At 31.0% G+C, this 27,897-nt stretch overlaps 2 protein-coding genes across 9 annotated transcripts in view; one reads left to right on the forward strand and one right to left on the reverse strand.

The window, feature by feature from the left end:
• Positions 1–23,349, reverse strand: part of LOC141453278 (uncharacterized) — a 28,493-nt gene extending 5,144 nt beyond the window's left edge. Inside the window, exons 1-3 of one of the 5 annotated variants that reach the window (XR_012457920.1) lie at positions 23,110–23,349; positions 6,843–7,042; positions 257–3,694 (exon numbers count right to left, since the gene is read on the reverse strand). The gene's annotated coding sequence lies outside the window, so the exon portion shown is untranslated. Of the gene's footprint in view, positions 1–256; positions 3,695–4,555; positions 4,773–6,842; positions 7,291–23,109 lie in introns of those variants that run through there. The other 4 variants (XR_012457922.1, XR_012457925.1, XR_012457926.1 and 1 more) reach the window with 4 other exon arrangements.
• Positions 878–27,897, forward strand: didum (dilute class unconventional myosin). 4 transcript variants are annotated; one of them, XM_074125837.1, is made up of 34 exons: positions 878–1,017; positions 8,044–8,148; positions 8,233–8,401; positions 9,526–9,670; positions 10,088–10,244; positions 11,197–11,416; positions 11,530–11,744; positions 11,828–11,959; positions 12,116–12,334; positions 13,148–13,288; positions 13,395–13,479; positions 13,828–13,925; positions 14,021–14,173; positions 14,482–14,591; positions 15,364–15,450; positions 15,680–15,791; positions 16,647–16,858; positions 17,009–17,183; positions 17,282–17,397; positions 17,488–17,593; positions 17,675–17,860; positions 18,800–18,920; positions 19,557–19,741; positions 20,506–20,580; positions 20,755–20,845; positions 21,830–21,961; positions 22,051–22,151; positions 22,290–22,426; positions 22,527–22,644; positions 23,955–24,203; positions 24,286–24,420; positions 24,537–24,659; positions 25,028–25,144; positions 25,363–27,897. In XM_074125837.1, the coding sequence occupies exons 1-34, from the start codon at positions 988–990 to the stop codon at positions 25,483–25,485; spliced, it is 4,680 nt and encodes a 1,559-aa protein (XP_073981938.1). In that variant the 5' UTR covers positions 878–987; the 3' UTR covers positions 25,486–27,897. The 4 variants fall into 4 exon arrangements, with proteins under 4 accessions (XP_073981938.1, XP_073981956.1, XP_073981949.1 ...); XM_074125855.1 differs by lacking the exon at positions 878–1,017 and adding an exon at positions 3,097–3,118; XM_074125848.1 differs by lacking the exon at positions 878–1,017 and adding an exon at positions 6,023–6,042.

The raw sequence follows: 27,897 nt of genomic DNA on the forward strand, positions 1-27,897 counted from the left end.
AAAAATAATAAAAAAGTTGAGTGCAATGAGAACCCAAGTCAAACAAAATACTTTAACACTTTTTTTTAACAATACAAAATGAGCACTTAGTGAATTTTTCATTAAAATGTTCTTTATAATTTCCACTGGAAAAGTATTTATTACGTTTTGGTTCAACCAATCTTTATTATAGAAGGAATCGTTCTAAATAAGGAAGCAAATAAACCAGCGAAAAATATTGAAATAACCATTAAATATGTATAATCGTTGTACATACCTTTGGTTGTATAATTAGGTAAATTCCCAATATTGTTGAGTCTGATTCTTAGATAACTGGGCTCCACTGTAGCTTTTAATGGGTTCAAATTGCATCTCTCCAACAAAATTAAAAATCACTATGAATTTTGATAGTTTTATCCTCATCAACTCCAGAGAAAACATCAAGTAATTCATAAAGTAAAGCTCAGGAACGCCGATGTCGAAATAATTAACTTCCGAAGTCACTTTTACATTATGAACTAATGGTAACAAAAGTACTCTCTGTTTAAATTATCTGCCCATAAAAAAGAAAGAAGGTTACAACTTTAAACTTGTGAAAGTAATTACAATAATATTTTAATGTAACATTTGGTAAGTATAAGTTAATACAGTTGCAGAGCGAAGTGTCTATAGGTAACTAGTTTTTTTTAACAACATATTGTATTCTTGTAATTATTTTTTTGAGAAGTTTTACATATTTTTTTAAATATTATTTATAATAAGAAAAGTATCCCACTGCAGTATAGTTCTGATAAATGCTGCTAGATAGCAAGAAGACTAGAAAATGTTTCATGAGCGAAACATAAGTTCACAATGAAAACAGCAGACTGCGTTGAGTTCGACATCCCTACTCAGTGTTATCGAGTTCTCTGAACTACCAACCATCAGGTTCATAGCGCCAGAACAGCTGACAAACCTTACCTGGTCCAACTCACACCGAATACAGGCATCCGCAGATGTAAGGTAATCATGGAGTCCACACTACAAGCATATACAAAGGCAAGTAAACTCTATTATCAATATTTCTTATCACTCTTCTAATAAAATTATGAAAGAAATACTCAGTGATTTCGTTGCCCATTTTAACTGAACACCTCTTACACATTTCCACGACATACATTCAAAACATTATTTATTACCAATTCGATACAAGCCGTTTGAATAACCTTTGTTCTCTTTAGCTTACACCAAGTTTTTTGAATTGTATGACTACTCAGTTTACTAATTGCACTGCACCGATTGTGTGTTAAAAACCTTTTGTCACTGTTTTTGTGATTTTTCATTTAGTCCATAGAACGTCTTATTCTGAAGTTATTACTAGAATTGGATAAAATAAAAACAAATGTTTGGAAACAAGTTATAGCTTGCACTTCTTTGGCTTCTCAGTATAAGATTTTAAGCAAATGAATTGATTGAACATGTACCCCTCTAGTAGTAAAAACTTGAGAGTTTATTCTGCTTCTTCTGTAATTACATGTATTTTATGTCAAATATCATGAAGTTATTATTCTATTTATTATTGATATAATTTTTTAATAAAATTTTCAATTATATTACTAAGTTTTTTTTCCGATTTTACTTTTTCTACTCTACTAATAAGAGAAAGTTTCGTAGTCGTTCAAATTGCCGATTTGAAGTTTTTCGCCAGAAATATCCGATTGGAGGTCCCCTGAATTCGAGGTTTCACAAATTGATCTGTATATATTCATATATCCACCATGATTAAAAACCCAAAAATCCCGGAAAGATCAAATTTAATATTTCTTGTAGGTATCACCAGTGGATCTCACTTAAGTTTTTGGTAAAAATTATTCTAATTGAAGTACAACTTTCTAAACATCTATTTTTTTTTTTATTTTTTAAGGTTTTATCAAATACGGCTCCAATGTATTTCTTTTAACTAAATGTACTAGTTGCATATATGCAGATCTATAATTTGTAATATTTTTCCAAAAAATTCATTTGAAAATAATTTTTAAGGCTTTTCTTGGAGGGGTGGTAATGCGATTATTTAATGCGTTATTTTTTTAAAAATTATACTATCTTTCCACCTGCATAATATTAAGAATCAATGTAAAACTAAATTTAAAATGACAGTTAACTTTTCACTTTCTGGAAAATGGCTCCTACAGTAAATACAGAATTTTCTGTATTAAATGAGATTCCTACATTAATATAAGTTCATTAAAATTTTAAATGAATCCCTCATGAACACAAAATTTTAGATACTAAATAAATTTTACCAAAATTTTATATTTCTTTTTTCCTTTCCACCATTGAGTAATGTATCCTTTAATGTTATCCATTCCCTAGCTAGCAATCTTTTATTTTGAGTTGAAGTATGGCATTACAAGACAAAATAAACTTTTCGAAAAGTTTTAATTCCTAAAGAGAAACTGTAACAATTTTTTTTATAAACAAAAGATAGGTGAAAGTGGTCAAGTTGCTTTTAAAATTATTCAGCAGAAAACGAAACATTGGTATTACGAGCACCAGTACATTTTTAGCAAAAAATAAATTCTCGAAACTACGAAAAGCATAACTGATACTGCATTTCTACACTCTGGCACCCGAGAGGTCCGTGAGGGAATCCAGTGCACCAACCACTGAACTAATTCCTTCCTATATCTAGTTTGATCTCTTCATCTGGTGTGGGTACGTACTAAAAATGATTTTATCTAATTGCCAAACATTTCGACATATTAGGGTGTTCTTTATAAGTAGCTCTGATATAATCTAGAGGTCATACTCAGTTGCAGTTACTATCAGATGACTGTAATGACGGACTGTTGCCACTGTTTTCTTGATTTTATTATCTGGCTTTATTGTTTTGTTTTTTTTTGTATCTAATTAAGGTAATTCAATGTGGAATTTCATCATTGCTCTAAAAAGGATTTCATGTGTTTCGAAATATTTGCAAATAAATAACAGTTATTATCAGATCATACATGGCTAGCCCTGTTGGAGTTGTGTAAAATATGCCCTTCCCTACACAGAACTACCCTCTGAAGAACTTCCATGATCTGTTATTCTATTAATGTAATTACCAACTGGAAATGATGTTTCGTTTCTGTCATAAAGTAAGCCGGACAAACTGAAAGTAAGTGGATCCCTGATGTGCATAGAATTCATTCTTTGCAACCGGTTCTCATATTTATATGAATTTATACTTAGGTATAAATTTATCCTACACTTAGTAATTTTCTTACATATCTAAGTAACTAATACAAACAACAAAGTTGTTTTACTAGGAAAAAGGCTTCTTAGGCTATGCAGAATGTTTTTAACTCTTCTAACGTTATCTTCTGTGTAATGTTATCGTACTGGAATGTTGTAGAAGACTGGAAAAGCTATCTTCTGTTAAAGATGTTCTTCTGGTTAAGATCACTTGTTTAAAATGCATCCTTGGAGGTATACGTAAAACTGGTCAGATCGGGCTCCTTCTCTTCGGTAGCATTTCACGTCTGTTGTTTAGACTTGCGTGTCTAATTTTCAGATATGGACAGCCTCGCTAGCTGTACCAACCTAGTGGACGAGCTGCAAGGGCTGTAGATTTACTAAAATGTTGATCCTGAGTTCATCTTGGATGGGTTAGTACCTTCATCGTGGGGGGTCCTTTCATTTATCTCTCTCAGGCATCTGGTTGATATGCCTCACTATGCATTGAGGAAACACTCTGGAAGCATAAGTACAAAGGTATGAGATTGATGAAGAAATACCTAGTCAGACATCTTGACGCGCTGTTTGCGTACGAGAAGATTCAGTTACGTTGGCGGTGCGGCAGCTGAGGCTGTTTGCTCCTATGGTTGATCGATTGTAAGATTGCTGTAATTAATGTTAGGTGGGTCAAAATCGGAACTGAAAGTTTTCCAAGACTTTTGATAGCCATAGGGCAGCAGGGGCTTTGAGACATAAGGATTGACCCTCCGTATTGAAGAATAATAATAAGGTATTCCTTAAGCACTTGCTGGAAACTGTCTCTTTCATATCTCATGTACTGGCATCCTGATACAACAAAATACACTTTCACACCTAGCCTTTACCCAAATTTGGCGTCTATTCCACAAGTTTATTAAAGGCAATTGGTGATAAGTACACCAATTCTGTGCAGTCATTAATAAGATTTATCATTGATAATATCATTATCAATCATTGATTTTTTCTTATTTATTTCTTTTAAAATGTGTGCAATTAAATATTTGGAATTAAATCTGATTTCTTTTTTTGATTAACTTAATAGATCGTAAGAAATGTTGCGAAACCTGAGATATTTTGATTTAAAAAAAAAATCCTAAAATTGAAATACAATTATTCGAAATAATCTAAGTTTTGTTCATTTGATTTCAATTTTATTCTTTCGATAATTATGTTGGATAGAATAGTTTTTGTTGTTGTTGATGTGGGTCGTACATCCAGTTATTGATTTTTAGTCTTAATTTCTAACAGGTTGATTGCATTTATTTAGTTGGTAATGTCAATCCTTTAATAAGTATGCTTTTAATTCATACTACATAGAAATAAAAGATAAAGCCAACACTTTAAATGAAAATAAACTTTTATTTTAATGAGCAGGAGCATTCTCAACAAATGTGGTGAATTCTCTAACATTTAATGTTAGGTGGGTCAAAATCGGAACTGAAATTTTTCCAAGACTTTTGATAGCCATAGGGCAGCAGGGGCTTTGAGACATAAGGATTGACCCTCCGTATTGAAGAATAATAATAAGGTGTTTACTGATAAAGTAATTTCCAACCCTGAAAGGAAAAACAGTCGCTTTAAGTTCTTGCAAAAGGAAAATCACTTGATTAACATCTGCTAGGATCTTGATCCCTTCTGTTCAGTTAGGTTTCTTTGCAAAGAGAAATTTAAGATTTCTTCTTGCTAGTAATTCAAAATGGTCAGAACATATTAAGCCTATTAATTAAATGGTAATAATATCCTTTTAGCATTGTTGTAGAATTGTTAAAATTTAGGTAACTTCATCTGTAATGGATGTGGCGATGTTGTGGGTATTTTCTACGAGTATAGAATCTAGAAATTTTGTACAGGACCTTAGTATGTTGACTGCCTATTGAGGTAAAATCTGCCTAAGGATATTGGGCTCAAAACCATGCCAGCTGCTGCCGTGGAAATATTTTTAAGAACCCCCTCCCCCGTCTTCCATGATAGAAAGAAAACAAACCTGGCGCTCTGAAAGCGTGAAGGAGAATTTAGCTGTTGAGAGTTTTTGCTAAGATTATCTTCATGGCAACTCTAACACTTATTGGGAATAAAAGATATGGATTAAGAAAACTTCTGTTTTGCAAAATTGTGGATAACGATGATTTTAAAAAGCCAAAAGGGCTGAGTTAAGAAGTATAGAGGAAGGAGGAAACGAATTCTCTACGCTAAACTCCTCTGATCAACCTCTGATAATGATCAGAGATACAATGCACAAGCTGTTAAGGTAGATAAAATATTCAATATTTAAAATGTATTCATAATGCCCAATTCTAACTTTACACTTCTTAGCTTATCAATCAACAATCAAAAACACCAACTTGTTTTGGGGTCACGAAGGTTAAAGACTAAAACTGAAATTAATAATCCGTGGATTAAAGATGGCGTGGTGAGTAGCGGGAGTACATTACATAACAAACCGGTCACATTCTACTCGAACAATGGTTTACGGTAGCCTATAACCATTTAGGTATGAAAGGGCCACTCTACCTTTAGTAAAATTCTTGTTTGAAGAAAATTTGTCACTTAAATTACCATTCTAGTGAGTGATTACAACAGATTATTGCATTCCTTTACTCCCTCTTTCCCTTAGGTGGGAAGTAGTGTGACGGTATCAAGTGTTCTGTTTATAGTTTTCATCGGGAATACAAGTTTTGGTTTCTCCGAAGTCCATAAAAAAAGAAAAGTTGTTTTTCAAATAAGATGAAAAAATATTTCACTCACAAAACAAAATAATCACCCAAAGATCAAATTTAAAATGTCAACTGGAACCTAACCGGAACTTACGATCAAAATCCCTCAAACGTAAGTACCACCTTCTTAATGAAGGTATTAAATAAAACTACCTTTTCACAATCTTCTGAAATATGGCTTCTTCAGATTTCCTTTCAACATTGTTTACGCGCTTCACAAATGTCCTATAACTTTTTCTTCGTAGCTGTTTCCTTTTATAAAAAGCTATTTTATGAAATGTACGGTTTTCACTAACAGTATAATGTTAGTCATTAAGAAATAAGTTTCAAAAAAAACTTGCGAGTTGATGAGAATAATATCCTAGTAGTTCGAGTTTTAGTATTTAAAAAATTGTATTATGAGAAGTCATGACAAATTTTTTAAAATTATTTTAGGTAATGTTACTGTTTTTATTTTAAGGTGTTACAAAAACTGAATTTTGTCATTGGCACCCCAGAGCCTTTTCATTGCTTTGTCGGCCACCAGAAGGAGTTCTCTTATTACAGAGAGTACCTTATCACTGGATAGTGATAGACCCCCATAAAAAGAAACTAAGTAACTGAATTCGAACATAAGATCTTCCGCACAGGAGTCCTGTGCACTACAACACCGAGCCAATCTTCATCTCTGTTATTGTTGTTATGATTGTAACTAAGTATTAATGCAAGGGTGCTTAATTTTTTAATTTCTAATTGTCGTCCCACTTTTATCATGTGGCCGACTATTTCTTTAAATCGAACTCAAGGTTTTTTTTCTCCCAGAAAACTTTTTTTTAATGATCGGATAGACAAAGTTTTTTAATTACTACTTAATTTATGATTAAAACAAGTAGATTATCCTAACGAGCTAAAAAAAGAAAAAATCCTACTCACCTGTTTCTATAAAATCAACGTCTTCCACAATTGAGTTAAACGTCTCTACATCAAAAATACTACTTTTGTAACAAAATGTCTACTCTCTAATGAACTATAAATGAATTGAATTCTAGTTCCTTCTCTTACTAAAAAGTAGCCACCTGTGCTTTTTTAAATTCCCTTTTTCTCCTCCCTCTCTCTCTCTCTCTCCTTCGCTCCTGGAAATAAGATATTCAAGGTCATCAACTCTCTTTTGGTTCTTCCTTCACCTGCAGAAGTTATTACATAAGAGTTACGGTTTCTGAAAGTTTGTTCGAAGTTTCATCAATGCTGATCAATCTTTATATTTCTCATTTATGTGATATATAGATAGTGTTTCTGATTGATTATTTTTATATAGTCTAAAAAACTTAGTTTGTAGTTATTTTTGTTTTTAAAGGAAAATCATTTTCTAAAAATGGGATGTTGCCATGTAAACTCAAACATGTGATAAAAAAGTTCGGAGCATACTCAAAGTGAATGCCCACAATTATTGTGAATTTATCTTTATTATTTTTTTTTTTTTAAATGTGAATAATAATAATGAAGTGTTTTTATCGCATTTTCCGCTTAATAACATAATGGAAAATGAAAGTTCATTAACTTTTTTGAATAAAAATAAATATTTAAGTAGAAAATCTCTAGGAACGGATGTATTATATAAGAAACGATTTCAACTGTGGGCTTTAGCTTGTGAACACATAGCCCAATATATAATAGTAAGGCATATTGTTTTATTGATTTTTTTGTTTCATCTACTTATCCCATGTAAATTAGAAGTGTTGCTTTTATTACCTCATATATGTTGTAAAGAGTTGAAAAGTATGTATACTCACTCTTCCATGTTTCAATATAACTTAAAAATGGAAAACAGAAATTTTAAATTTGATAAAAGTAATAATGAACTATTGTTAAAGTCATCCACCGGAAGTATACCAATTTACTGAAGGATTTTTTTTATTTATTTAGAGTGCTTTAATCACTTAATTTCGAAGTCTTTATTTCTAGTTGAACGGAGGTGTATACCCTTCTTAGAGCGGTCCAATGATAGAAATTTGGTTTTTTCTCTTTATGGCTGAAATTTAAAAAAATATATTTCTAACAAGAATCTTGTGTTTGGGAGACGGGAATATAATAAGTTTATTTGATTTTATAACTTAAAACATTTTGAATTTTTTAGGGTGCCCGAGTATGGATTCCACATCCACAGAAGGTATGGGAGAGCTCCATGATTACAGAAAATTTTATAAAAGACAAACTGCTTGTAGTGACCGAAGATGGACTGGTAAGCATTTTTAAAATAGTTAATTCAGGATGGTATGAACCAAAAAATAGAATTATAAATAATTTTTTTGTTTTTCTCTATCAGGCGAAAGAACTGAAAATAACCACCGATGATGATTTACCACCGCTTAGAAATCCAGATATTTTGGTTGGAGAAAATGATCTCACATCTTTGTCTTATCTTCATGAACCAGCCGTATTACACAATTTACAGATCAGATTTTGCAGAAACAAAGCTATATATACATATTGTGGTAAGTAACTTTCTTATTTAACAATAAATTGTTTTATTTTCTCTCTTCCTATTGAAGTCTAGTGTAAGACCGAAAAAATGAAAAAAAGATCTTTCAAAAATAAAAATTCATTAACTTGCTGCACCTCTAACGTGCCTTCTTAATTAAAAAAACAAAAAAAATATTTATCTTTCTATTGCAATTGTGTCAGTACATACAGTATGCACGTAAAGACACTGGAAGCAAAAATTCTGTATTGGTTCATTAGTTGAACCTTTTAGGGAGGGAGTTCTAAGCAAAATGGAGTGTTTTCTCGGTATCAAGGATAAAACTGAAAATCTTGCACAGCAAAAGGAAAAAAAAAAACACAAAGAAAATAAAAATAAAAATCTTTTTTTATGCGAAAAACCTTGATGAAAAACTCACTTCCAAGGGATTCAGACAGCCACCCTCAGGAGCCAGCTCAACTCTTCCAAACCGCTATTCCCAAAAGTCTCTAGGAAACTCCGGGAGTCGATAAACCCCCCCAAAGTTTTTAAATTTTCTGAAAGCAGTCCAACCACTAAAAGTTCTGTAAAGGTGGGAAGCTGTTAGTCAGATCCAATCACCCCCCCGGTGCCCTCCCGCCATACAACTCTCCTAGCTACGTTGCCCCCGGATATTCCAGAATTACCACCCCCAAATTAATTGGTTTTTGGAAGGAACCTTAGTAACCACCCAGACTCTCTAGAGTACGATGAGGGATTGAGAAGAGTTCGCAGATATTGATAGCCTCTCCCTGGCGCCAGGTAACTTCTTCCTAACTCTCCTAATTAGAGTTGGCAATCATCCAGGTTCACTGGGAAAAGTCCCAGAAAGAGAGGGGAGCCTGTAAATTGGTTTAAAATTCTTACTAGATCTAAACATCCCACCACTCCAACAGTGAGTATCCTCTTCCACTAGTAATAGCGAAAGCGTTCTGTGAAGGACAAATGCTGTCCCAAGCAGCAGTTTGACAAGGTATCTCTAAATAAGTGAGGTTGATTGAAAATTCGCACCCTTTTTTGTTTTTGTGCAAAAGTAAATATGTGAAGTGAAGTGAGCTTTGTGAACTGTTCCGACTACAGTAGAAAACATTTTTATATTATCGTAATTTTATTTTAAAGGTATCGTATTGGTTGCCATCAATCCATACACAGATGTATCGATTTACGATCCAGGGACCATCTGGGCATACAGAGGACAGGCCATGGGTGACCTGGACCCACATGTTTTTGCCGTCGCAGAAAAAGCTTACACAGAAATGGAAAGGTAATTCAAATTTATTTTTCTTTTTTTTAGTGACGTTTCAGATCTTTTCCGGTTATAGTAGTGAGACAAATATTCGCTAACTTCACTTCTAGAAAGTTAGCTTTCAGAGCTTATCTCCTCCTCATTTCTGAGAACTTCTCAGAGAAACCCGTGCTTATTTCAAAAAGGGTTGAGGCCTCTAATGTAAGACACGGCACCAAAACCTTGTCAGGATGTCGGCTATCTCCTTAATAAAGACCATATATTGCTTGGCTTTTCATCACCTTCCAGACTCCATTTGCAATTACATATATCCAACACAACATATCCAGTATTCATTTATATGTTTACGTCGACTTCTTAGCCAAATGAGAGATACCAAACCAAAGTTGGGTAGTTAAGTAATTTGGAAACCATGGTATATAAATATATTTTCAGGGTGCAGAATGATCAGAGTATTATAGTATCCGGTGAATCTGGAGCAGGTAAAACAGTATCAGCTAAGTATGCCATGCGATACTTTGCAACAGTAAGCGGTTCAAGTACTGAAACACAAGTAGAACGAAAAGTACTCGCATCGTCCCCAATTATGGAAGTAAGTTTTAATTTTTCTTAAATGAAAAACAAAGCTTAAGTAAAGTTTTCAAGTAAATATCTTTATTGGATTGAACTATTATTATTCTCTATTGTCAATTGATAGAGAATACTTATTGAACTTATTTCTGCTTATCTTTTAATCTAATTTTTTGGAGTTTTAGAAACTTAGTGCCCCTAGCCTAGGATCGCCATTTGCATGTCCAAATATTTCCGCCGATACATAATTAACTATTAGTCTAGAGAATATTCTGCCTGAAAAAGAACAAAACAGACAGTTGTTTAAGCATAGTTTTTTGTATAATACTCGTAAGCATCTCACACTGGCACCAACTGTTGTCTACTCGAAGAAAACAGAATGAAGTTACGCAGAATCATGTGTGCTTAACGCTAAAAAAAATCTGTATTCATGCCGTTTAATTGCGCATAAATATAGATTGAATGTTTATTCCCTCTTTACTCGAAGTCATACCCGAAAACTTTGAAACTATTTGCAATAATAGTTGTCACTATTGAAAGGGTTTGCCGTTGGTAGTATTCTCTAAACTGCCGTCAAATTATCACTTAATTTTGACCTTATGGGGTTCATTTAAGTTTCTTGGGTCCCCGAAAAAACTTAGGAGATTGCCCACACCTCCAAACTGATTTCTAGAATATATTAGAGATTAATCTCGATTGGGACGGTAACGAACTTGTTCATTTTACCCGTACTAATCCAGATGTTTAAGTTGCACGTCACATGTTTTATAAAAATCCTTTCAAGTAAAAGCAGCAAACACAGTTTGTGAGATTTCATGTTTTTGAAATTTAAAAAATATTAGTAAATAATTAAACAAAAAACTCCATCTTGTGGCAGAAATTTCAATTTTCTGTTTAAAAATTGTCATTTCTCTGATATTAAGAAAATATTCTTGACGATTTATAAATAGTAATTATATAAATATATTTATTAGGCAATAGGCAACGCTAAGACTACCCGTAATGATAATAGTTCAAGATTTGGTAAATATATAGAATTACAATTTAATCGAAGATATACGATTGTTGGAGCAAGTATGAGTACTTATCTATTGGAAAAGTCTAGAGTTGTGTTTCAAGGGCCTTATGAAAGAAATTATCATATATTTTATCAGATCTGTGCTTCAAGGGAAAAGTTACCAAATCTTCATTTAGGTAAGAGGATTGATTGTCTTCTTATATATTATAATGAAATTAAATCAAATATTATGTAGCAAAAGACAAGTTCCCAAGTGCATATCTATTCTAAATTTTATTATTTATTTTAGAGAATGCTGAAAGCTATTATTATTTATGCAATGAAGATCCATCAATACCTGGAGTAGATGATCAACAAGCTTACGCTGAAACCGTGGACGCATTCACTACTCTGGGTTTTCATAAAGATGAAATCAACGATGTTTTTATTTGTCTCGCATCTATATTACATCTAGGAAATATCACTTTCAATGTTTCCGGTGATGATGAAACATGTTCCATTAATGTTAGTGATTTTTCGACTTAATAATTTTTCAGATCAAAGAAGTAGCCCATAAATTAATGTTTTGTTTATTTCCTTGCTTGCAGAAGAATGATAAACATCTGTCAATTTTCACTCAGTTATTAGATGTAGACGGTGAAGAATTATCACATTGGTTGACAAACAGAAAAATGATAAGCACTAGAGAATTTTTAAACATTCCAATGAACTGTGATGCGGTAATTTTGCTTTACTTTATTTTGTTTGTGCTTTTAGTTAATTTTAGCAAAAGTGAAAATTATGGAAACACCAACCTCTATCACAACATTTCCTTCCTTCTTACTTAGATTTCTAAATTAAACATGCCTCTTTTTTTTTTGTTTTTCATATTCTAGGCTATAAGAGCAAGAGATGCCCTGGCCAAGCATATTTACGCTTGTTTATTTTCTACAATTGTTACAACTGTAAACCGAGCGCTCAAAACTTCCGCAGAAGCTAAACATAGATTTATTGGCGTACTGGACATATATGGATTTGAAACATTTGATTCAAATAGTTTTGAACAGTTTTGTATAAATTATGCCAATGAAAAACTACAACAACAATTTAATTTGGTTAGTATGTTCTGTTTAAAGTTTTTTTTTTTTTTTACTATAAGCGATCAGAAGATTTGAAATTAAAGTTTGGTTTCTGAGCGAGTTATAAGTTCTATAGTGGCTCCCTTAAGTGTCTTTGTTCTTTTTAGAAGAAGAAGTTGCCTTTAAAATAAGTAATATGTGTGTTACAGTAATTATAGTGACACGATTTGTCGATATAACTTGAGACTTTGCGTGGTCAAAAACTTGCACGATCGCAGTACTTCCGTCTTATTAGGAGTAAGAGGAAATAATATCAACAATTATTTAGCTTATTATTATAAGTTTTTTTTAAAGTAAATTACCAATTAGAGCACGTTTTATTGGAATATATGTGTCTTCATTTAGGCTGAATTCTTCAATCGTGTTCGATACATTGATCCAGAAGCCGTTTAAAGGGATCTTCTCAGGGACCTTGGCGTTCCTTACGGTTATCCACCCTAATCACACTTACCACGCTTTATCTCCTTTAGCGTACAATCACAAAATCCACCTCTATTTCTCGAAAAAGGAGTTGTTGGATTACTGTTACTTAGATTACGCGCACATTCGAAATCTCATCCTAGCTCTTTTGCAAACACTTCACGTGTTCGGTAGTTACTTTTCAGAAGTGTACCTTTAATACAAAAAAAACTGGACGTACAAAGGAGCCACTAACAGAGAAGTAGAGTTGTTTTATAACTATAAAGCAATCTAGTGTCCAACATCTAGACTATGTTTTCTTAAATTTTTGAAATTGAAATAATTAAATTGTGGCATAGCACTAAATTTTCTTTTTGTGTTTTTTTGCAGCACGTGTTTAAATTAGAACAAGAGGAATATGTAAGAGAAGGAATAGAATGGACTTTTATAGACTTTTATGATAATCAATCGTGTATAGATTTAATTGAATCAAAATTAGGCATACTAGATTTACTTGATGAAGAATGTAAGGTATATAATTAGAATTTTATGAAATTTATCAAAAAATTAGTGTATATGTATTTATCTAAATTTACAAAAAGAATAATTTGTAATTTTTTTTTTATTTTTGTTTAAGATGCCAAAAGGATCAGACACATCTTGGGCGAAAAAATTATATTCAAATTGTTTGAAGTCGACACATTTTGAAAAACCAAGATTTGGTAAGTTCTTTTTAAATAATAATAATAATAAAATTAAAGTTTAGCATGAAATTGCGCAAAAAAAATGGTTATTTCTCATCATAAGAGTACTTATTAAGAGTAATTACATTACACCATTTAAATTCTATCAATTTTACTAAGCTTCGCATTTAAAAAAAAACCATACGTTCTACGAAAAGTTCACTGTAGGAGTGTTTAAGAATTTAGAAAATTAAATTTACTATTATTACAACACTTTCAAAACGTGTGTGTGTGTGTGTGTGTCTGTGTGCCGCCTGTTTCTCAATGACATTTTAGTACTAACTATTGGTTTCAACAAATTTAATTATGTCTTCCTAATTAATACAGGTGAGCACTCGTTTTTGGTGAAACATTTTGCTGACATAGTTAATTATGAAGTGGACGGTTTCTTAGAAAAAAATAAGGATACAGTATTTGAAGAACAAGTAAGAAATAATAGATTTTTATATTTTATTTACTTGATGTGGTTAAATCTCTCCCATCATTATTTTATGAATTTTACTTGCATTTTAATAAACAGGTAGCTGTACTACGACGAAGTACAAATAAATTAGTTCACAAAATTTTCAGAACTACAGACGGAGATATTAAATTAACTGTACCAAAAACTAAAATTCATTTAAGCATTCAAAAATCCACAACACCAACATCTACGGCAAAAAACAAGAAAACCGTAAGTCTTATCTCTATTATTATTTAAATAGGTTTATTATGTTAGAGACTTCTTTTTTTTAAATTTAGTTAAAAGATCTGGAACCCCAGATTTTGCCTCACACTACGTTCGTAGCCTAAGTTTTTGTCGAATGACCAATATGATTATTGTGAAATATGTGGGCTTTAAAAATCTAGCATTAACCGAGCCTTCAGTGTGTGTTGTTTGAAACGACCATTACTATTACGCTGGTAGTTAAAGAAACGCCATTATGTAAACACACCCCCAGATTACATAAATAATTTTAAAATTGAACTTTATCTTTCCAGGTTGGCTCGCAATTTAGAGATTCATTGAACGCTTTAATGACTATATTAAATTCTACCACGCCGCATTATATTCGTTGTATTAAACCAAATGATGACAAAGAGCCATTCAGGTAAAATTTAATTAATTATCTGTATTTAGTTACCTTAGTTACATTTCTGATCAGGAAGTTGCAGAGATATCTCATCTCAGTAGCCTGTAAATTGTTTTCCTTTCTTCTTTAAGGCCGTGAATTCCGATAATTACGTGAATATGGAGAGAAACGTAGACCTATACACTCACAGTTAAGTTGCTTAGATATTTCTTTACTTCAAAGAAAGCCCTTTCTGTCTGCATTGAACATTTTGTCTGCAACACTTTTTCTGTCCCTAACTTCCATATTTTAAAACTGCCTCCACTTCTGTGATAATCTAAGTACATAAAACAGTTTTGAACAACTTATCCCCTGTTAATCTTAATGTTCTCATAATTCTGAACGGAATCTTGACTACTCTCAAATAGTTACTTATTGAGCAATTGCTTAAAATTGAAGTTTTAAAACTAATCTGGACGTAAAAAGCGTTCCTACGTCAAACGAATTCATCTTTCCAGCCCAGTATCCTAAGCCCAAGCTGCATTGCTTGTGTACATCGTCTGAAACCTCTCCATAAATATCTGGCAGTTACTTCCTTTTCATAAAAACAACATAAACATTTATGCTATCATTCATTGCTTTATTCAGAAAACTCAAACCCTCTCTTTTCCCTCTGTGCTCAAAACTTCGCCTCTCACTTCATCGTTGCCTCAAACGTCTCTAACTGAGCGAATTTTTCCTAACTCAGATGATTTTTGTTCTGTTTTGTTTTGTGTTATTTAATTAAAGTGGTTTAACTATTTTGTTGTAGATATAATTCTGGCAGAGTTGTACAACAGTTAAGAGCTTGTGGAGTTTTAGAAACGATTAGAATCAGTGCTGCTGGTTTTCCTTCAAGGTTAGTGTAGTACTATTATTAGTTTTAATTTTTGGCTCGTTAATGGCTGATTGCCGGATTGTTTGCTCTCTTTACGAAAATTACTGTCTATCAACAAACAGTGAGCTGATTAAACATACTCTGTAACACTGTTTATTTATGCCATTTTTAATTCCTTTTTTTTAAAACATAACATTGGTTAAAAATTTCTATCAAACAATGAGCAAAATTAATACTCTTCTTTTTGCAGATGGAATTACTCAGATTTCTTGAAACGATATAGAGTCTTATGTAAGTCTGGAGATGTTCGATGGGATGAAAAGAAACTTACTTGTGAGAAAATTGTTTCTAATGTAATAAAGGTAAATCAGTTGCAAATATTTTCAAGTTTTTGCCTAATAAGTGATCTACACAATTGCACTTAATGTTCTAAGAAGACATAGAAGATGTATTAATAGTTAATGTATTGCTTCCACTCCACGTTTAGAACATCTAAAATTTGGTATTTGGACTTAAAAAGCTATTGAAACAAATTGGCGTAACTTTTTATTATTTGTTTTTCTCTTACTCCTAGGTATAAGGAAATTTAGAGATGGTGTCAAAATTTATAATTCGTGGTTTAAACGGAGATATTTGTTTCATCAGAGCTTCTGAATTTTTAACAAATGTTTTTCTGTGACTATTCTGCACCTGCACGAGATAAAATATCTAAAAAAAAAAAACAGTAATCTTCTTTCTTTTAACTTTTGCCAAAACCGCGACTAAGTGAATGTACTGTAATTACCATATCCAAGTACCGTAGTAGTTTTTCTTAGCATTTTCTGAGGACATTGAGTTTTTTTAGGGGGTTACTTTCAGGAACTATATACCGTTTTGAGTTCATCTATTCTCATTCTAAAGGGAATTAACAAGGATTAACCGAAGTTTGATTTTACATTGTAGAATTATTAGTTTCATTTGAAATTTTCTCGAAATCGGTTGCAATATAAACATTAGATATTAATTGTAAAGACCATCTTACGAATTTCTGGAGAATAGTTTATTTATTAAAAGGAGGGGGAGGAGTGGCTCATTGAACTCATCCATAAATCTTAATCAGAATCATGCAATCACAGCCCACTCCTCGGCCTATATTTATGAGAACTTCTCTCTTTTTAATGATTGCAGTAAAAAAATAGAAAGTCTTATGAGTGTTTAACACTTTTCTTATATTTTAGGAAAATGATAAATTTAAATTCGGCTACACTAAAATTTTCTTCAGAGCTGGTCAAGTGGCATATTTAGAACGACTTAGATCCGAACGCCTATTAGATTGTTGTATTAAAATACAAGCTTGTGTTCGTGGTTATTTATTAAGATGTCGTTATAAGAAGATATTAAAGGCTGTACACATATTACAAAAATATTGCAGAGGACATTTGGCAAGAAGGTACGCAAAACTATTTTATCCCAGTTTTTGATAACTTATAATAGTGCAACGCTTGGGTAATGGCTGCTTCATCTGGAGCTGTTGCCAACTCAAAACTCTTGTTTTCAATCTTTAACTTTTTAATTTAAATTAATTTTTTTTTTCCTACAGATTAGCCGATAATTTGCGCAGAAATAAGGCAGCCGTAAGGATTCAAAGATATGTTAGAGGGTGGGTAAAGAGGAAACAATTTTTACGCTCTAGAAGGACAGTATTAGGATTGCAGAAACACGGAAGAGGATTGTTAGCAAGGAGAAGATATGAGTTTATGAGACAAACAAAAGCTGTAAGTTAAATAAAGTTTAAATAATTTGTTTATCTACAACTTTAAAATATGCTATAAGATTATAATTTTACTAAATTTTATCCTTTTAAATTTTTAAGGCAATTAAAATACAAACCGCAGTCAGAGGGTGGTTATGTAGAACGCGCTATAAGAGATCAAGGAAGCAAGTAATCGTTTGTCAGACAGCCTTAAGAGGATTCCTGGCCAGAAGAAGGTTTGAAATATATTTTTTTGGGGGAACTACCCATCTATATTCACTATCATGTTTTCTTTGGAAAGAGCTTAAATTATAATTATTGTCCAGATTCAAGTTAATGAAGAGAGAGGCAAGATCTGCTGAACATCTGAAGAAGTTGAACAAAGGTCTTGAAAATAAGATTATTTCATTGCAACAGAAGCTGAGTGAAATGGTAAAAAAATAATAGTAAAAAAAAGAAAAAAAAGTTACTTATTATTTAAAAATAAAACTAATTTTTTTTTTTTAATTTCAGAGTAAAGAAGTATCATTTTTGAAAGGAGTTAAGCATGATAATGAAGAACTACGACAAAAGCTTATTGCTATGAAAGGAATTGAAGTACAATCCAACAACTGGAAGACAGAAGCGTCAGAAAAAGGAAAGAAATTGCAAGAATTTGTTCAAAAAGTCGAAGAACTAACAGAGACTATCAAGGAAAAGGTATTTATGCGCAAATTGTAAATAAATAAATAAAATTAATTATAAAAAAATAAATATAAAGTGGTTGATGTAGGCGAAAATAAAGAAATAGGTTAAATCGATCTTCTATTCAATCACTATCTTTAATTTACTATCATTATCTTTCAACCTGCTGTTAATTGTGCAGAAAATATCTTGTGACCAAGTGTGTGCAATATGCAGATAGTATCTGTTAGCACGGAATACCCCATCTATGAAGGAAGTCATGTAAAACTCGTAATTAACCAATGCTATCATAGGATACCAGACAGATGTGATGTACTCTTGGTGGTAGCAGTGGCTATAGTTTTCAAATTTTTATAAGAAATTTGACAGTATTAAGAGAATGTATAATCCAGTATTTGATAGTTGCTCGGGTTCACAATAAACTATACATGCTAATTCAGAACGAAATGGTTGGACCATGTTGTAAAGAATGACTGCTAAATGGTATAATATCAAACGAATCACTATATGGCTATAATCGACAAGTGAAGAGTTGGGCGACCTCGATGGCGATACTGTAAGGGCGTGGAGCGAAATTAGCCAGTGCCGATCCAGATCTAGAAGGAGAAGAAGAATAGCACGAACGTTTAGCTGCTCAAATCCATTTCAATAAAATATTGTCAATTTTATTGTTTCAATAATGTTTTCATCTGGTAGTGTTGATAAAATTTTATCAGTATTCACATTAATATTGTTGCGACGGGTTCCGCTTACCGTTCCCCGGATACCTTTCTATCCAGCTAGGTTAGTGGACGTTCAGGATCTGCCTTTCTTAGAAACTGCGCATAAAAAAACTAAAGAAAACTCTTCTCAAACTTATTTAGATTTTGCTACGTTTTAAGAAAAAATGTAAATTTATAAACTTTATGCGAAATTTATCTAAAATATTTCATGGTCAAATTTTTCTATTTACAGGAAAATAGAGTGGCAACTACTACTGCAAACTTAAAAGAAGTTACCGATGAAAATAATAATTTAAAATCTACTGTAGCACAACTAGAAGAACAATTGGCCAGCTTAAGAAAAGAACGAGAAGGTCAATTCTCATATCATTTTACTTGGCTCTTGCTTTATGCATTTGTTAATTTGTTTAATGTTATTAATAAAGGATGGTACGGATGGTGTACTTCTTAAAAACAATAGACTTAGAAAACAATAACAAAAAATAGTGTATTTTTTATAATTAAGTTTTTGTAACATTTGTTATATATTTGCTTTGCTTCAGTTTTATTAGTTCACGGTTTTTTGTTTGATGAATGATAAAAAGAAAGTAGAATTGACTAAGTATTTCTTTAACATCACTTTTGATCAAAGTCAGGGGCAAAGAAATGACAAATTTATTTATTTCAAAATAACAATAATTTGTTTTAAATTAACATTTTTAAGAGTTTTATATTATCGGTAGGGTGCGCGCAAAATTATCTCAAGTCAAGACGCTTTCTTAGTTGTTTTCTTGAAACTTTTTCGTATTTTATAACTTTTTCTTTTTTTATTGTTATTGATTATGTAAAGTAAACAGAGTACTTTAGAAACGAAACATTTAAGATCGGAATCACAAATTTAGTTTGAATGGTATCCTATATGTAGATGTTAATGTCAGTTTGATTAACTATTTGGTTTAATTATAATTAAATTGATTTTGCTTATTTATTTTTTCGCTTTTCTTTTATAGAATTCAAGGAAACTCTTAGAGTTGTCCAATCTGAACGGAATGAACTAAGAGTAGCACAACAAAGACACTTGGCCGAAATAAATAATCTTGAAGATAAACTGGAACTGATGGAATCTGTTAGTAAGGACTTGAAGTCGCATAAACGTTCTTCTTCAGATGCTAGTACCATTTCTGTGCAGGATGAGGTAAGTTTAAACTTTAAAGATGGAACTTTAAATTATGGATTTAAGATGATAGTGTTGATTGATAAGAAATCGCAAATTTTTTAATTACGGCTTTCTTATTGGAAGTATAGATTTTTTTTTCAGTATCTTATATGTAATGAATGTGGGATTGTATAACTCACAAAAGAAATTTGATATCAAAAAAACATCTTCATTCGAACAGTTTTATTTTTGCGATTTTATAGAAAAATGCTGAAGGGGTTGAGGTTTTACAGACAAAAATAAATGTGCATGATTATATCATTTGATCAATTCCAGACTTTGTTTTTATTTTTTTTTTCCACTTTCATTACCAATTCAATCAATATCTGATTTTCTGATTACTTATTTCTTCTGACGTCACTGAGTTGAAATTGATTGATTTTATATTTATTACGTTGACTTGGAAGTTCGGAAGTTATAAAATACGGATAGTTTGTTTCCAGTTACTATTCAGAGTTTGAGAAATTAATAATATTTTTAGAAGTTATTCACTAAGTCAAATGTTTTGATGAAATTAGAACCAGATGGATCAAAATAGAAAATTTGTACGATTACAATACATCATCTTTCGAAGGGTGAAGAAAATACTCTTACTTTAAAAAAGGGAATTCTTATGGACTGCGGATTTGAAAATATATTTAAATTATTATTCAAAATAAAGTGAAAATAAAATTGGTTTTAAATAATTTATTTATATTTATATTTCTTAGAGATTATTCATTTAATTTCATTGAATTTTCCAGGATAATGGTTATGGCTCAGTAAAATCTTCGTACACTGCTCGAAGTACTCGTACATCAACTCCGGATCAACAACAGGTAAAATTTAAACGTAACAACTTCAATTTGTTGAATCTTCGATAATTCCAATTATTTTATCATTGCATGTTTTCTTTTTGATTCTTTAAATAATGGATAAAGAAAGGATAAATAAAGTCATAGATTTTTCTGACAGTCTTGAAACGCTTGATTGTAGCTTGATTATTTTTCTAGGAGTCTCAAGATAATTTTGATTGGAAGAGTGAATATAAAAAATTGCAAGAACAATTGAAAGAAGCTAATAGGAAATTAGTTGAGGCCGGAGGTAAGTGCATTTTTTTTTAAGTATTTAAATTTATCTTTTAAATAGTGTCGATTAGAGAGGTAGTTCCGAATTTGACCTTTCATAGAAAATACGCCTTGTAGCTTTTGATTTATGAAAAAATTATTTTTAAACTTGATCTCTGTTTATATTACTATCTTTTATATAGCCGAGCTCAATAATGAGAAATTGTTTTCTTACAAAATCCAGCCTTTTTTGTTATTCTGCTAATAGTTTCCTTACAATCAATCGTTGCTCTTTGAGTGCATGGACAGTGACATGAAATCTCCCAAAAAATGAAAATCACTGCGTGAAGCTCAAACTTTAAAGTTTTAGTACTACCAGGGTACCCACCAGGAGATCGTTGTCTTAGTAATCCAAATCTCCAACAACCAGAAATAACACTTTACCGTATGAATTTATTTATATGTATGTTATTGCAGTCCATCCTTTTCACCATGAAGTTCGTAGGAGTTGTTATATTCTAGATTCCAGCTTTTTCAGGTGACCTCCAGATTCCCTTGAGTAGTCTTTCAGCGTGCGAAGTCTTTTTTTTAGACCTGTGATCGCTTGAGATTTTTTTAGTTTATAATTAACCAGATCAATCTACTGTTGTTCAGTCTTGAGAGGTTACTCCTGAGCATTTAAGCTAGGTAAAACCTTCTATTTTTTGTTAGTTAATCTAACTTGAGAAACGTACCCTTCTGAAAAGAGATCATTAAAGAGGATCCTGCGATTTGATTTGCCATTTTGTAGATCTTCTACGCTAACATATCCCTAAAATATCTAAAATTAGATAACTTTATTTATTCAGGTCTTTTAGTTGGCTGATTTATCCAAAAAACGATTTTTGAGTCGATCAAACTTTGGCGTCTTATCTATCGGATAGCGTTATGATTTCTTGGTTTCAACGATAGTTGTCGAAACTAAAGTGCATACTTAAGTGGACATTTTATGATTAATATTTTGTTTTCTTTAATCCTTTAGTGTTAGAAGATTCTGCGGAAAAGATTAGCTCATCAGAATTGTTACCAGTTATTCGGAAAAAGGATCGTGAAGCTAAAGGAATGTTTGAATTCATGGCTGAAGATATACCTGTCATACTGAAACACCTTCTGAGTAAGTACATATAAACGGAACTATTGAAAGAAAATAACTGAAGTATTTATTTATTAAGAAATATAAGTGCATTTTTAAAAAAATTACAGGTTTGAAGCCTAAAATTGCTATCAAACTCCTTCCTGGGCTTCCTGCATATATTTTATTCATGTGTATTAGATACACGGACTATATCCAAAGTGAAACCATGGTTTGTGAATTTATTATAAATAAGATTAATTTTGTTTTTCTTTAACTTATTCCTACTTAGTAAGAGGTATAAGGGTTTATCGTCAAACTCTGCACGAAAAAGCATAATGTTGAAAAACTTGTTTTTTTTTTGTTCTAGCTTCAAAATTTAATGATGGGCTATGGAAAACATATGAAAAATGTTGTGGTTAAAAAACTTATTGACGCAGATATTGATATTGGAATACTTTGGTTATCAAATACACTACGTCTTGTGCACAATCTAAAACAGTACAGGTGAGTCACTTATTTAAGTTTAAAATCGTTTATTATCATAATCGTTATCATAATTTAAGACCTAATGATTCAATTACATTTTGTTTGTTTTGTTTTACAGTGGTGACGAACATTTTTGCAAAGAAAACACTGATACACAGAATGAACAGTGCCTCATGTCCTTTGATTTATCTGAATTTCGGCAAATGCTTAGTGATCAAGCTATTGCCATTTGCCAGGTACAATGCATTAAGTTTTTTTTTTATTAAACTATAAACATGAACAGTACAGTTTTGTTGATCCGCATGGTTGACCAGGAAAGAATAAAAACTTTTTGACTAGCCGACATTTTGATTGTATATTCAGTTATCTTAAGTGAGAAAAAATACGTTATTTGAAGAAGTACTGAAGTCATTATTTAATAAAGAATATAGTGTTGTGAACGTAGGTTTTAGTAAATTAATGCATACTTATTCAGGCGGATTTAATATCCAACTACTAAATTAGATGTCGTGGACGGAGGCAGCCAGCGAACGTTTAAACTTTAAATATATCATATTAACTATTAAAATAAAACCGAAGGCCTAGACCAGGAAACAAACCTTGTACCACATTACAGCAGCCCCGCAGATATAGTGGTGCTTTTTGTTAGGGTTAATGATAAGTACAAATAAGAAAAGAAAGAAATTGTAGAAGAAACTTACCTTAGTGCAGGGCATGAGTGAGTTAATGAATTTTGTAGAGAGAACGACCCTTTGAAGGTGTTGATGTTAATGATTGGAAGGTTATATAGTATCGTTGAATTAATCGGTCGTAAAACCATGTTTATTGCATGAGTTTTTTCTATCCATTATCAGAGGTAGTTTGTTTAATTAGTTTAGAGCAAAGAATTCGACTTTAACTGCATCACCATCTCCCACCATCTTTATTCACTGATTGAGTGAGGGAGGTTACATGGTGTGTTTGTTATCATGTGAAGTAAAATTATTTAGACCTAATGTGTGTTTAAGAGTTTTTTGTGTTTTGAGCAACAGTATTATTTATAATTATTAAGTCTTAGTTGTATTTTATAAGAGGAGGAACGTGAATTTTGTTAGATAACAATAAAACTCAGATCCCTTAAACTCGTTCTAGATTTTATTAATTTTATTTTACTACTTTAAAAAAAAGAGTTTTATAGTTAATTAACAATTTGGTAAATGTCAAGAATAAATTAAACACACACTACATGTACTAAAGGCCAGTTCTCTACACCAAACCGAATATTTAACCTGTGAATGGAAACGAGTCCAGAAGAATTCATAACATGCGTGCTATGATGGATAAATCAGCGGTATTATTCAGCACTGTGGGCGTAATCTAATTTTTAAAAGGTTTTGGAGAATGTGGTATGAAAAAATATTTTTTCGGGTGAATAAAGAATGATTTGTCATGATCTTAAATCTTCCATTCGTTTCCAATTAGCCGTGAGAAAAAGCAATATTTAAATTTGTACATATGTGTAACATATATATAGCTACCTACATAGCATTACTTTTTGTCTATTTAGGCCATTTTAAAACGTATGTGCATATTGGTTCAACCGTATGCAGTAGCCGCTATATTAGAACATGAGGGTATATCTGGCTTAACGTCGACCCCTACAAGTGGCCGGCCATCATCTTCGACGAATGCACAAGATAAAAAGAGTAGCGGTGTTTCAGCACTTGACCAATTATTAGAATTACTAGGATCATTTCATAGAAGTCTCATTCTTCACGGTGTGGATCCACAATTACCACCACAGTTGTTCGTAAAAGTAAGATTATTTATGTCTTTATCTATTACACAATTTTATCTGTAACAAGTTTTTTTTAAACTCTAATTTTATTTTTAAACAGATATTTTATAATCTTTGCGTTCATGCATTGAACAATTTACTTCTAAGAAAGGAATATTGCCATTGGTCAAAAGGCATGCAAATCAGATATAATTTATTCCATCTTGAACAATGGGCTAAAGATCAGAATTTATGCGTAAGTTGTAACCTTTTTTTTCTGATTATTTTATTGATACTATTATTCTCTTAAACAAAATATTCTCATTAATTTTTATGAATAATTCCTTGCTATACTTACCCTAATATTTACAGGATCCAAGATTGACTGATACATTAAAACCCATAATGCAGGCATCACAATTGCTCCAAGCAAGGAAATCTGATGCCGATGTTGAATCTGTAGCCGAAATGTGTGACAGGTTAACTATTAATCAGGTTGGTATTTTCATTCTAGTTACAATATCTTAACATATTATTCTACAAATCGTTATTACTAGTGGGATAAATGTATAATGGTTCACCTAATGAACTGTGAATGAACAGATCTCAAGATCTAAGCATTTTCTTGGATTTACGATTAAAAAAAAAAAAAATGCTGGTTCAGATCCAGATTTGTTACTCTTAAAATTTCTCTTTCTCCAAAATTCACTGTCCCTCCGCCGATGAATTATGATGGTACAGCTTCCTTAATAAATAAACTAAAAAAGACCATACAGATTTGAAGAGTATTTGTAAATATTTCAAGAGACCTGAAAGCAAATAGTTAAAAAACTAAATACCTAATCTTAAATTTTTCTTTTCAGATACTGAAATTATTGAATTTATACACACCAATAGATTCATTTGAAGAAAATGTATCGGAAACATTTATGGCAAATATCACGGCGTATCTAATGGAAAAAAGAAAAGATTCAAGCAATGTAAGCTTTATATTGACTTTTAATCATTATTATTAGCCCATAAATGGTACTCTTACTTCAAAAGTTCTTTTATTATAAATGAACCTTATTTAACAAAACACAACTAACATTTAGCTAAAATTCTTAGTTTGTAAAAATACTTTGAGCATAGTATGAAAGAAAAAAGTATCGTTCAAGTGTTTCACAAACTATATTTATTTCAAAACATTTTTTTCCAGGCGCTAATGATGGACATAAATGAGACTTTCGCCCTGGAATTCCCATTTAACCCATCTAAAATAAGACTTGAAGATATTGAAATACCAGAAGCACTCAAATTGCCAATGCTTAAAAAGATATAAAGACAATTTTGTTTGTTTTTTTTTGTTTATTTAAACAAAAAATTTATATAACAGGGAAAAAGGGAAAACTTTCAGAATTTTATTAGAAAAACATTCCCAAAGAGAAAAACTAATTAGATTTTTTTTTGTTTCTCTTGCTATTAATTGGATGTTTATTCCATTTGTGTATATACATTGTGTATATATAAATTTAGTAATTTAATTTTTATTTATGTAAATAGCTATTTAAAGTAGGTATTTTTTTTTTTTTTTTTTTTTTTAATTTATTTTGGATTTGTGAATAATTTGATGCAAAATAAAAAAATAAGTAAAGAAAGTTGTAAAAAAAAAAGTAATACATTTGCAATAAAAATGTGTATAAATTATGTTATAAAAGTAAATAGTTTATGAATTTTATGTACTTAAAGAAAGAAAAGAAAAAAAACTAGTCGTATATGTTTAATACAAAATGATAAAAAGAAAATTACGAAGTAAATTATTAATAAAGATAATAATTGAGAACACATTTAATATTTAGGCCTATTTAAAATATAATAAAATTTTAATAGAGTTTATGATACAATGATTGTTAAATATTTAAAATGTCTATTTCTTTGTTGATAAGTAAAATATAGTTTAACAAATAAAAGAGGAATAAATAGAACAAAAGTTCTGAAAAATAAAGGTCATCTTATATGCATTATACAATATATACGAAAAGAATTGGGTAATTTATTATTTATAATATAAATATTTTATTTTTTAATTTTTGCATTTTTTTTAATTAAATTTTTGTTTTATTTTGAGATTAGAATGAAGATTACTTTTATTAAAAGTAAATTGTTCAAAAAAAGAAGTTAGAACATGTTTCAAAGTTATTGATAAAAAAACACTGTTTTAGGTCTGTTAAACATTCAATAGAATCCATGATGCTGGGCACACTTTCAAATCTTCTTTAATCCCGGATTTATAGCATCTTGCTTTTTTTTTTTTTTTTTTTTTTTTTTTTTTAACCTTCTGTTCTCGGTATTAACAGCAGAATTTCTTGTACCTGTAAAGACTTGTCTGTATAGTTTGGCGACAATGTGCCATAATGCTTGTAAATTCTCTTGAAAAAAAAAACCCTACAGAACGATGTTCTCTAAAAGACGTAAAGTTTATGAAAATGAAAAGTAACACGAAAAACTTGATGTGATTTGGTTTAATAATCATTGAAATATTCTCAATTTGGGTGATCATTCATTTCTTAAGGCCTTGAAAGAGAACATTTGGGTTCATGTACTGAGCCAATTCTTATAAGACAGGTTCAGGAGCCTATTAAATTAGCCTATAAATCATTATTTGTATTTTTTTCTTGTCTTACTAATTAAGAAGAAGTAACATGTAAAATTTTCGATGTCAAGACTTCAACGGAAATATCCTTTCGAGTTCTTAAATTGGACCTGCTGCCCAATAAAAATTCTGTGATTTGTTAAAGATAATCGTCGCCTGGAAAGCTAGACATACCCTAAGATGTGTCTTTACCTCCCAGGTTGGCACAGTGGACTTACTTGGGATCTAACCGGAGTTGCAATTAGAAATCTTTATGTCCGGTAGCTAATCAAAGAGAGCTTCTGAATCACGTCATACATTTTGCTGATTGCTCGAGGAGAAGCTGAACTGCTTTCTTCCAGCCGAGTTTCTATTCATTTTTGTTCATAAATCTTAATTGCGTTTTCTTTCCTCACAAACATTTGTTTAACATCCACAAAATTACCTTGCTTTCAAATAAAACATTTAATTTTATTCATTTGTAGAGCCCAGTTATTTATTTTAACTAAACAAAAATGTAATGTATTCCACTAAAACTAATCATTATGATCAACAATTTTGGAATAAAACCAACTTTGATTTATTAGAGCTTCCAAAAATAAATTATTGGATCAAAATTATGCTTTAAAGATCTAATTGATTCTTTTACTGAATCAGTATTTGTAATTATTTATTTTCTACATTCCATTGTGCAACTTTATAGACTGACACTGTGAGAAAATTAAATAAATTTTTTTAAAAAAAGTTATATTTAGCACAATTACGCTTTCACTAGCCACATAAATATTTAATGGTTTATTTAAAGAAAGAAATTATTATTTTGTATTTATTCAAATTCTAATTCTGTTTCCTTATTAAATAAAATTATATTAAATTGAAATTCTGTAAAGAATTTAAAAAAAAAAATTAATGAGAGAACTATTCAGTTTATAAACAGTTTCAATTCATTAATTTTTCTAACTATTTTAGGGCAAGACCACAAACAATTTATTGAATTAGAAGCATAACTTAATGCTCTTAATAGTTGTAGAATAATTTTAAATATTGCATTCAGAAACGAAGTCCAAAACACCATATTTTTGTTGTTATATTTCTAATAAATAAAGAACAAATTTTATTTCA

Source organism: Rhodnius prolixus, unplaced genomic scaffold (assembly GCF_049639745.1).
Source record: "Rhodnius prolixus isolate KJV_2025 unplaced genomic scaffold, Rpr scaffold_1, whole genome shotgun sequence".
Taxonomy (NCBI): Eukaryota; Metazoa; Arthropoda; class Insecta; order Hemiptera; family Reduviidae; genus Rhodnius; species Rhodnius prolixus.